The 12,458-nt window shown below is 37.3% G+C and overlaps 1 protein-coding gene across 1 annotated transcript in view; it reads left to right on the forward strand.

Moving 5' to 3' along the window:
• Window positions 1-12,458, forward strand: part of LOC118980204 (netrin receptor DCC-like) — a 90,428-nt gene that overhangs the window by 50,969 nt on the left and 27,001 nt on the right. The window contains exon 4 of the mRNA XM_037036688.1: window positions 1,892-2,086. Within this exon, the coding sequence (XP_036892583.1) occupies window positions 1,892-2,086 (195 nt within the window). The remainder of the gene's footprint in view (window positions 1-1,891; window positions 2,087-12,458) is intronic.

The raw sequence follows: 12,458 nt of genomic DNA on the forward strand, positions 1-12,458 counted from the left end.
ATAGTTATAATAGTATATAATTATGACCGCCTTTTTGTCTGCCTTTTCCATTAAATTATAAACTCCTAGGAGTGCGGACTTTAGTGTAGGCCATATTCCCTCTCTCTTGTGTCCTGATTGTCATGGTAACCTGACCTATGCTCTAAAGATAGCAGTTGCTCTATAAATATGTATTAATTGGATGATGATAAGTGCCCAGAAAGTATATTATTTCTTTAGGATGGGATCATCAGGAAGAATGATGATATAAAAAATCAGAATGCCAATTTATTAATGTTCAACACAAAACATCCTTAAAAGTAACTCTATGGTATGGTAGCGTGGGCATCCTTTCCCTGATAGTTACCCATAATGAGAGTGCTTGTGTGCATTATTTTATGAAATTTTCTCATCACCATGGGAGACCTTTGCTATCCTCGTCCTCACTCTGCACATGGGGAAACTGAGGCTAAGAGAGGACAAACAAGGTCTCTCACCACTAGTGAGTATACACTGCAGTTTTGGACTTTAATACTTCCAGAGCCCAAGCTTTGTGTCCATCAATATTTGGAATGCCAATTTAATTAAAAGCCATACTCAGAGAAGATAAGTAATGTCAAGAGGACACAGAGCTAGTAAATGACAGAGGCTGATATTAAACCAAATTTGCATACTCTGAAGTCTCTGAGGCTTAAATCCAGGCCCCCGTCTCCTTTTCTGGCCAATCAATGCACTTTCACCACAGGGCAGAGACTGTTCTAAGCACGCTGAGCAAATCTCAACCCTAAACTATTTCTCCTGACAATTTCTTGAGAGGAGATTTCTGTGCTTATTTTTTTATTTAATCATTATTGTATTTTTTCCATTACCATTTAGTCCCTTTATCTCTCTCTTCTCCCAGCAATCACCACCTGGTTGTCCCTGCCCGTGAGTCCTTTTTCCTTTATTTTTATTTTTAGTTGAATCAAAGTAAATAATTCTTGGGAAAGACAGTTTTTGACATTATGTTTTCTTTTCTTTTGTTCTTATACCTACCTTGATTTTGTTACTAAGCAATGTGTTACTGCCCAATGTGCCAAGGTGCCAAAATGATAACTCCAGCCTTTGGAAGAAGAAAGAGCTTGTTTATTAAATGCTGAACTGACTCAAAGGAGATGGGAAGCATGACTGAAATCTGCCTTCTCAAACTGGTGTCTGGACAAGTTTTTTCTAAGGATTCGGGAGAACGAGATCGCATGTGGTGGTGCTGGCAGTGCAGGTTTTAATTGGAGGGTTTTACGGAACTTGGTCAGTTGTTTAGGGTCAAGGGGCAAGAGGAAACACAAGGGAATTCCAACCTGGCAGGGGTTGATTGGTCAGTTCTGTATTTGTCAGTGTTTCATCCAGTCAGTGAACCTTCCTTACTGAAGGACCTCTTGCTTCCAGAATGGCTCTGGGAGTCAGACTTCCATTACTGGAGTTCTGTAGACTGAAGATTCTTGGTGCCCGGGCCAACTTGAGGACCGGTACAATATATGCACAGCACTGTCTTTGGAAAATAACTCAAACATTGCATTAATCTTTAATGTGCTTTAAGGGAGGAAAACTAGTTTTAAGCTGGTCAATGCTATTTCAATTTATTGCCTTATTAATAATACCTCAGAAGAAATAGAAGGAAAAAAAGCCCAAAGAAAAATATTAGAATAAAGATGAATGGGAGGTATTCATTACCCTCTTGTGCTTAAGAAACTGTAAAGTCAAATCAAACATGAAAAATGTAACATGTGCTGAAGCAAGGAGGAGCGTGGGGCATAAGCGATGCACCGTGTGAGCCTCTATGGCATATGCTTTTAAGTCTTGTTTAAATGGGAATTGCACCTTGCTGTATGTTCTGTTATGACATGGGTGGATGATGCCTCCCTTTGAATTCTAGAATCACAAGTCCCTGACCAGCCAAGCTCGCTTCATGTGAGGCCCCAGACCAACTGCATCATCATGAGTTGGACTCCTCCCTTGAACCCCAACATCGTGGTGCGGGGTTACATCATCGGCTACGGAGTTGGGAGCCCCTATGCTGAGACAGTGCGTGTGGATAGCAAACAGCGATATTATTCCATTGAGAGGCTAGGTAAGTAGCTGTGCTCTTTATTCTATGAAGGGAAATAAATCATTTATTGAAATTATTTTCTTTCTTGAAACCATAGTTATTTGGAATGTTATTTTTCAATCTGCAGTATATATTACATCTTAAGACAATTCTTCTTTTCTATCTTCTGTCCCTCTGCACACACACGCACACACACAGAGATTTTTCCTCTCTGGATTTTCAATTGGGGAATTCTATCTGGAAAGATTTGCAGGGATGGTACCCTAGCACGTACGCTTGCCCATGTATTGCAAGGATATGAAAAGTGTATTGGATCATCTCTTTTACTGATAAATGGAAACTTCTAATCTAAATAATCCTTATAGAATGAAAGTCAACACGTGTTTTATGTGTTTCTTTTTCTTACTAGGAAGATAGTCTGTCAGTTTTATCCTTGAATTATTTAGTCATATTACCTTCTTTTTCCTTTGCATTTATAGAGAAAGCTTTATGGCTAGCTATGTCATTATGATAGTAAAACAACAAAATGAAAAACTTAAATTTCTCTTCCTTTTTATTGAATTTATGGGAGTGACACTGGTTAATGAAATTGTACAGGTTTCAGGTGCACAATTCTGCAACACATCGTCTGTACACTCTATCGCGTTCGCCATCCCAAATCTCCATCCATCACCGTTTATCCCCACACACCCTCCTCCACCTCCTCCCACCCCTCCCATAGTCCTGCAATCACCACAGTATGTTCCACATCCTTGAGTTTTTTACTGTACTTGTACTTAGTTTATTGAATACAATACTTGAATTGTGCTATATTAACAACTCATTGAAAATCTGTTTATTCAGAGAAGAATAAGCTATGTAAAAGTTCAGATTCATTTTGTCTCTGATTTTCCATAGTGCAATAGAAATTATATCATCACCAGAGGGAAATAAAAGAAGCATATGCTATATACAGGGTTTATACAGAATTTTAAAAATTCTCATGAAGTCAAGTTGATTCTATCTGCTGATTTAACACTGTATTATCTGCAGTGAATTACACTGGCCTCCTCAAGTGCAACCCTTTGGGGGGGGGGGTTCCTACTTAATTTGCAATGTCTCACACACAGAGCTTTTGTCAGGAAAAGCCTGGTTTGAATTTGAATAGCTTCTCTTGCACTAGCAAGAAAAGATTTTTAAGTACAAAGAGGAAAATTGCACTGACCCATTTTCCCTATAGTGGCTTCAAACACTAATAAGAGAAGCACCTACTGAAAATCTTCACAATTTTTGTTGTCTTGGCATTTAGAAATAATACTCTCTCAGTCAGTCTTCAAGTTGGAAGGTTAAGGAAATCACAAAACTCATATTTTATGGCTGTCAAACCTATGTCAGGGGACTGCCATTTATCCATTATTCACCATACATCGTCCCTGCCAGTTCCTCTCGATGCAACATACCAGAGGGACAGATTCCCGTGGCACTGCACAGGCTCCTGGCAGAGCGAATGTGGCGTGGACTGAGAATGAACTGGTGAAGGACACTGCACTGTGTCACCACGTCCCCTTGTTAATGGTGCTCCTTATCACAAAGAAACTCCCCAGGAGTCCCCAAGTCTAGTTAAGTCGAAGCTTTGGGGAGATAAACACTGGCAAATCTCTCCAAATGTTTAAGGAGAAATCAAGAAATTTCCCTTGCCAAGGTACATTTGATCCTAAGAACTGGGAAGGTGAAATGGGATAGGGCCCTATCTCACTGAGATATTTAAAATGTATCTGGAATGAGTAATTACACACACACATACCTACATCTGTATGTACATATGCATTTATTTAAGTCCTACCAGCTTGTACTCCTTTTGGTCCCATGTCTTACCATAATGTATAAAATAAAACAGTGTTTTGTTGTTGCTTAAGTATCTTTGTGTTCTATCCATTACTTACAGCCTATGTCTTTATTCTTATTGAATTTATTGGGGTGACATTGGTTAATAAAACTGTATAGGTTTCAAGCATGTGATTCTATAATACAGCATCTGTGTATTGTATTGTATGTTCACCACCCACCCAACCTGTATCATTATTTTAATGTTTCTCTGTTTCTCATAGATAGTATATAGTGGGGCCTTGCTATTTTAAGCACTCTGAAAATGTCTGCCTGTTAATGGAATTTTTAGACCATTAAACTTTAATGTAATTATGTAAATAGTTGAGTTTAGGTCACAATTTTGTTTTCTGTTTGCCCCTTCTCTTATTTTTTGTTCGCCTGCTTTCTTTTTCCTATCTTCTTCAAGTTTCTATTTAATTCAGTGATCTGCCTACTTTTGTATAAGTCTCAGGTATCATGTACAATAGTTTGTGATTGAGGTGTTCTTTTTTTTTTGGTATGTACAGTTTATGGTCATTATCAGTGGGACAGGTGAGCTAAAGGGGGATCACACCATTGTAGCAGAACTGCAAAATCCAAGTCCCTTGTTAAAAATATTTGGACAGCTTCCATAGTGAAAATTCTTGATAAAAACAAGATCAGTTTTTGGACAGAGTATTAACCATCTGACTTATGTTTAGCATTATTGCACACTTATTTGTTAACAAAATTAATTAGAGAAACCACAAATGACTGTGGAATATGTAATTTAATTGGAAAAAAACATTTTGGAAAGGACTTTTGACTAAAGTTTGGATTTCGGACCAAAATTTAGTCATTTATAAAATAAGATTTGAGTTATTTATTTGAGTAAATGTTTTTAAAGTATAATATTCAAGCCCTCATGCAATGGAAATCATAAAAAAATATCTCATGAGGGTCAGAAAAGAATCAACAAAATGTATAAATGTACGAATACAGCCACTATATTTCCAAATAAGATTCAACTAACACAGGATATATTTCTACAAAGATTTAAGTTCTTCCAAGTGTAATCAGCCCATTGAAAACTATCACATATACCTTAAGGAGAATTCATTAAAATCTTTCAGCGTCACTAATGTGGATTAGCAGAGATATATGCTAAACTAATGTTCTTATAATTTGGTGTTACCCTATGAAAGAAAGAATGTACAATGAAACTTTTAGAGTTTTAATGACCACTTATTACTGTTACCGAACAGAGGTCCAAGTGGGGGGGCAATACTTGGCCCACCGAGGGATGCCAAAAACCTGCTACAGAAAACAGAGGCCCCTCCTAAGGACGGTATACTAATATCTATTGGGCTCTTCTGTCCACTGCCAATTGGAAAGACATCTCTCGATGCTAGAGATTTGTGAAAAGGAAACGAAATGTTTATTTAATGCTATTCAGGCCTAACATCTCCATTAAAATATCAAAGTCTTTAAGGGTATACACTTACACATACACATACACAGACAGCACTCACTTCTCCGACTGTCCCAACTCTGGGTACCATAAATCAGGAAAAGAGCACTTGTCCATTTTTCAGGTCGCTGTCACTGTGGGCTGTGTCGCCTGTCCAGGCAGGATCTCCAATTAATCCAAAGTCATGCGGCACCTTCCACTGGCAAGAGTCCTTTGTACCAAGTTCTAGTCAAAGTCTCTCCTAATTTCCAGGCCACTCGGCCAAAGGGAGCACCCCAAAGCCGTGTGGGCCTCTTCTACCAAAGCTTCAGGGGTCCACACTCCACCAAAAGCGTGTGTCTTCTTCACCTGGTCACAGGGATCTCCATTCTGGCAAAGCTGCGTGGTTTTCCCTTTTCACCTGGGAAAAAGGGTGTCTGAACTCTGCTGAAACCACACAGTTCTCTCTTTCATGACTGCAAGAGGGGGCCTAACTCTGCTGAAACCGCGTGGCTCTCTCTCCTAAAGGCCACAGGGGTCTACATCTTTCCAAAACAGCGTGGCTCTCCCCCTCACCTGGCCAAGAGGGGGTCCTCACTCTGCTAAAGCCACATGACTCTCTCACAGGCACTGTCTCAGAGGATCAGCCCCCAATTACATCCTGGGTAAAAGCTACTCACTTCTCCCTGGCTCAGAACTTGGCCACAGCTATTTAACATATCTATGAAACCAGTTAAAGGTTGTAGATATGTTAAATGACCATGCCAGAGGTTAGCTGCAAAACTGTTGCTATGCAAAACAGCTCTCAATGGCCCTGCTCCATTTGTCACTTCCCCCACCTGACACCTGAGAACATCTTATATGTCTCTCCAATATTCCTATACACTTTGAGTTCTGGACACCATTCCAAATCTTTCTTTGCACCACCACCCCCCCTTGGCTGCACCCTGTATCATTACTTCTTTTGAAGTATTTTAACCCCCTTACAGAAAGATATTTTGAGTTATTTTTATGAATATTCAATTATTATTTGCTTTCATTGTTGTTCCCCTTTCAATAATGTTTCATAGAAAGCATGATTTCAAAAGACTAATATTTTAAAAATATAGTCTAAGCATACTAAAAAGTAAATAAAGGTGAAATTGGATGGAATTTTCTCTCTGGGTTTAGACCCATATTTTCTTTCTGCCATGATGCTTAATGTTGGGAAAGGGATTTAAACTCTGATCTTACAGTATTTCTGTGAAAATGTAGGAAAAGGATATATTTTAAATTCTTTATTTTATGGTATCAAGGATTTAACAGATTTTAAAAAGAGTTAATGGTGCTGAAGAAGTTGGTCTTTGTAGGACATATTAAGCATCAAAATTTGCATTGTTATTGAAAAAATATTGAAGTGTTGTCTCAATGAAAATACTTCTTAAGATACATTTATTACCTATTTCTGAATATTATTGAAAGCCCTTTTTAGAACACGAATTGAAAATATTTTATTTGGACTGTTTAGTAAACAAAAACAAAGACTAAGAAAATGAGTGTTCTATTCATGATTAAGTTTGTTCAGAATCCAATGCTATCAGTGAGGGTCTGCGTGCTGTCTCGAACAATGGGTCACTGTCTCATGGGGCACAGGAGCCTTTTTATCCCCATACTGTGGGACTCTGCAAGCCCAGGGTTCTGATCTGTGAAGTGGGACAGTATGCCGCTACCTTATGTGCCTTTTTATGAAATTAACTTGAGGTAATAAAAGTAATTATTAAATACTTGCATTTTTTTAAATTAAAACCTATACATGCAAATAAGGCGTTATTCTTTCTATTTTGTACACCAGTGGTTTAGCAAATATATATAATATAGTTACATAGGAGTTGAATTGTGCTTTTATAAACCGTGACATCTGTAGTGTTGTGGTTTATCTTCATTTTCTAAAAGTGGACTACATCAAATACAGTTTTGAAAATAGTGGACTTTACTGCACTGGCTGGCTAGGTGGTGAGTTGGTTGGAGCTTCGGCCACGCATCTAAAGGTTGTGGATTCAGGTCCCAGTCAGGGTATGTGCCTAGATTGTGGGTTTGATTCCTGGTCTGGGTACATACAGGAGGCAACCAATCGATGTCCCTCTCTCTCTCCCCCCCCCACCCCCCGCCCCGACTCCTTGCCTCTCTGCATGCCCCCCCATCTACCACCCTTCCTCCCTCTCAAATTAATAAACATATCTGTAGGTGAGGTTTAAAATTTTTTTAAATAAAAATAAAATCATGGACTATATCCAATACAGTTTTAAAAATAGTTAAAGATCCTAGTTTTTTTAAACTCAGGTAACTCACCAAATGTATGAAATTATTTATTTACTGAAATTAATTAACTTCAATAAAAAATATAAACAACACAGTGACATTCAATTCACTGTGAAGGACCAACATGTAAACTGGTTCCAGCTATAATACTGTGTAATGCTGAGAAAATGCTGAGCGATAGAGTCAGATTCATTCAACACCCAACACGAGCACTGGTTGCCTGGGGAGGAGTGAGGGAAGAGAAAAGGTCATTCCACAAGATCATTACTCAGAATGTACCTCCAAGAATGGCTTTATCTTTTATGATTTTTTTAGGTTAGTGTCTTTTAAACCTACAGGCATTTTCTAGCAGTCTTTAAGGACAGCCTCAGGGTGATTCATTAATAATACACACCATTCTATTTGTAACTCTTTTCTCACTTTCCACTCCCTGAGGCCCAAAGCACCTGCACTGCCTTACACCTGGCGAATTTTCTAAGGCTATTTGGAAGACTCTTTACAAAAGATGAATGCTGTTATTGAACTAGAGGAGAAAAGACCTCACTGGAGAAAAATATATATGTATCTTATATTAGCAATCTCCAGATCTCCCACGTCCATTCATCCCTTTTTCTTTATAACCGTTTCACATTGAATCTTGTATTTTATAACCTCAGTTGTCACTTTTAAAATCAAATTAATGAAATAAAGGGTTATGTGGGTCACTCGTTCTACCAACATTTAAATCCAAGCATTCAATCAAAAATTATTCCTTTATCTCCTGTATTATTTTTAAAAAATACTTTATTGGGGTCAGAATAATTCACATCTCTTCTTAATCTATCCATGCCATTTAATGTTTACAGGTTGCTACTCAGTGCATTTTTCCCAAGTACTTGGAAAATACCAATCGATTCCTTCATTTTATGAATTTCTGTCAGTGTCAGGAATCATCTCTATTTTTCAAATAAGGGAAGACATCAAGAGAACTAAAGTAAACAGGATAAGTCAAAGCTAATTTTTTAATGAAGAAGTTACATGTTACACTAATACACTCAGATCAACTTTGTCGTAAACAGCACAGACCTGGCTCTTCAGTACGGAGAGAGGAAGCTGGGCTCAAATCTGAGCCTGACATGAAACTGCTACACATTGCTGCAAAGGAGTTCCATTTTCCACATGCAGAAACAAGGTTTTCTGGGAGAAAATCACATCTCTCTAATCCAACAACAGCATAATATAACATACCGAGATAGGACACAGTCACAAAATTTCTGATCGAATAGAACCTCTGGCTCCATATATTAGTCTCAGAGTTTAATCAGAGGGCTGAGAATGACGCTCCTGTGAGCCAGGGTTAGAACTGACTTACAGGCAAAAGGCAGAAAAAGAGTTGTCTGAGCATCTGGCTTTATTAAACAGTTATACTCATGGATTAATTTCTTCCTATTAGCTCTACCAGTTTCTGCCCTCATGTGAGTTGAGGATCTATTATAAAGTGCATAATTATTTAGCACCATGTCCTCTAGATGAATTAATCACTTTGTCACTTGTAAACTATTACTCTTTATCAGTAGTAATAGTCTTTGCTCTGTAACTTACCTCGTGTCTGACATTAATAATAACTCCAGCCTATTTTTGTTTATATATTATCATGATACATATTTCTCATTACTTTCTTTAAAACTGTATTTGTACTTATAGTTAAAGTGCGGGTTTTTTTCTAATTTTTATTTATTTATCTTTTAGAGGGTAGGGGAAGGAGACAGGGAGAGAAATATCAATGTATGGTTGCCTCTGTGCGTCCCCTGATGGGAACTGGCCTGCAACCCGGTCATGTGCCCTGACTGGGAATTGAACTGCGATCCCTTGATTTGCAGACCTGCACTCAATCCACTGAGCTACACCAGCCAGGGCTAACATGGGTTTTTGTAGGCAGCATATAGTTGGGTCTAGCTTTTTAATCAAGTCTGAAAATCTCTGAATTTTAATTGAGGTGTTTAGACCATTTACATTTAATGTGAATATTGATATGACTGGGTTTATAAATATGTGCCATCTTGCTGTTTGTGTGTGTGTGTGTTTTGTTGAATCTGTTGTCCCATACATTCTTTGTGGTCTTTTTGTTTCTCTCTGCATTGTGGGTGGCATTAAGTATTTTTAAATCACTTATCTTTCATTCTTTGTGGGATCATCCACTATGACTGTATTGCTTCTGTAGTGGTTGCTTTAAATTCATAGATGCATCTTTGACTTATCACTATTTACCTTACAGAAATATTATCAAAGTTCACAGTATATTGCTATTAGTTTTTCTGTATATAATCAAATATTTTTAAAGGTTAAAAAACAAGAATAATGATGTATTTTATATCTAAGTACATAGTTAGCATTTTTAGTTGCTCTTCATTCCTTTTTTGCTAATACAAATTTTGAACTGGTATCATTTTTCTCTATGCTCGGATGACTGCTTTGTAATGGAGTTAAGTGGTAATTAATTTTTTCATTTCTGGAAATCTAAAAATTTTCCATTTTCCCTTAGTTTTTTAAAATACATTTGCATTGGAGATGGAATTATAGGTCAACAATGTTTTAAATTTCAGTATTTTCAGTGGTATCATTATACTTGACCATCTCTAATACTGCCTTGTTTCCAATAAGACCACTAGAATCATTCCTTCTACCTATGCATATATGCCTTTTTTCTATGGATGTTTTGAAGATTTTTTTCTTTGCCACTACTTTTATATACTTTTATTATGATGTCTCAGTGTGGTGTTTTTTAGTTTTTTTTTTATTTTTTTAATTTTTATTTTTTTAATTTATTTAATTATTTTTTAAGTACAGTATTCTGTCTATTACTCCCATCCCATCCCATCTCCCATACTGCCCCCTCCCTCCCATTTCTACCTTTCTCAGTTGTTGTCCATGTATCCTTTATATATGTTCCTCTAAATTCCTCCTCTATTTCCCCTGAAATTCCCTCCCTTCTGGTCACTGTCAGCCTGTTCTCTATTCCAGTGTCTTTGGTTATATTTTGCTTGCTTGTTTGTTTTGTTGTTTAGCTTCCTGTTAAAGGTGAGATCATATGGTATTTGTCCTTCAACACCTGGCTTATTTCACTCAGCATAATGCTTTCCAGTTCCATCCATGATGTTGCAAAAGGTAGGAGCTCCTTCTTTCTTTCTGCTGCATAGAATTCCATTGTGTATATGTACCATAGTTTTTTGCTCCATTCATTTACTGACGGGCACCTAGGTTGCTTCCAACTCTTGGCTATTGTAAATTGTGCTGCTATGAACACTGGGGTGCATATGTTCTTTGGGATTGGTGTTTTAGGGTTCTTAGGATACAATCCTAGCAGTGGAATTGCTGAGAGAAAGGGCAGGTCCACTTTTAGTTTTCTGAGAAAATTCCATACTGTTTTCCATAATGGTTGTACCAGTCTACAATCCCACCAACGGTGTACCAGAGTCCCCTTTTCCCCACACCCTCTCCAACATTTGTTGTTTATTGCTTTGTTTATGATAGCCATTCTGACTGGTGTAAAGTGGTATCTCATTGTGGTTTTAATTTGCATCTCTCTAATAGCAAGCGATATTGAGCATCTCTTCATGTGTCTCTGGAAGCTCTGTATGTCCTCCTTGGAGAATTGTCTGTTCAAGTCCTTTCCCCATTTTTTAATTGGGTTAGTTGTCTTAGAGTGAAGTCGTGTGAGTTCTTTGTATATTTTGGAGATTAAACCTTTGTCTGAAGTATTATTGGCAAATATGTTTTCCCATACAGTCGGTTCTTTTTATTTTAATGCTGTTTTCTTTAGCTGCGCAGAAGCTTTTTATTTTGATGAAATCCCATTTGTAAAGGTATGATTTACATATGTGTAAATGAAGTCTGAAAATCAAGTCTGATTTTCCTTTATATTTCTTGCTCTAGGGGACATATCAGTAAAAATGTTGCTGTGTGAAATATCTGAGATTTTCCTGCCAATGTTCTCCTCCAGGACTTTAATGGTGTCACGGCTTATATTTAAGTCTTTTATCCACCTTGAATTTATTTTGGTGTATGGTGTAAGTTGGTGCTCGAGTTTCATTTTTTTGCATGTAGCTGTCCAGTTCTTGTAACACCATTATAATAAAGGCCATATATGCAAGACCTACAGCCAACATCATACTCAATGGGCAAAAACTAAAAGCTTTTCCACTAAGATCAGGAACAAGACAAGGTTGTCCACTTTCACCACTTCTATTTAATATAGTATTGGAAGTTTTAGCCTCAGTGATCAGGCAAGAAAAGGAACTAAAAGGCATTAAAATTGGAAAGGAGGAAACAAAACTGCCATTGTTTGCAGATGACATGATAGTGTACATGGAAAATCCTATAGACTCTACCAAAAAACTGCTGAAACTAATAAATGAATTTGGCAAAACAGCAGGTTACAAAGTCAATATCCAGAAATCAAAGGCATTTTTGTATACTAAAAATCAAACAGCAGAAGGAGAAATCAAGAAAAAAATCCCATTCAATATAGCAAAAACAAAAATAAAATATCTGGGAATAAATCTAACCAAGGAGGTAAAAGACCTGTATGCAGAAAACTACACAACACTAAAGAAGGAAATCAAGGAAGACACAAACAAATGGAAACATATACCGTGTTCATGGATTGGAAGAATTAACATCATCAAAATGGCCATACTACCCAAAGCAATTTATAGATTCAATGCAATACCTATTAAAGTACCACTGGCATATTTCACAGACATAGAACAAACACTGCAAAAATTTATATGGAACCATAAACGACCCCAAATAGCAGCTGCAATGTTGAGAAAGAAGAACAAA

The sequence above is a fragment of the Sturnira hondurensis genome, unplaced genomic scaffold (genome assembly GCF_014824575.4).
Source record: "Sturnira hondurensis isolate 20B ecotype Veracruz unplaced genomic scaffold, ASM1482457v3 Scaffold0001872, whole genome shotgun sequence".
Lineage (NCBI taxonomy): Eukaryota > Metazoa > Chordata > Mammalia > Chiroptera > Phyllostomidae > Sturnira > Sturnira hondurensis.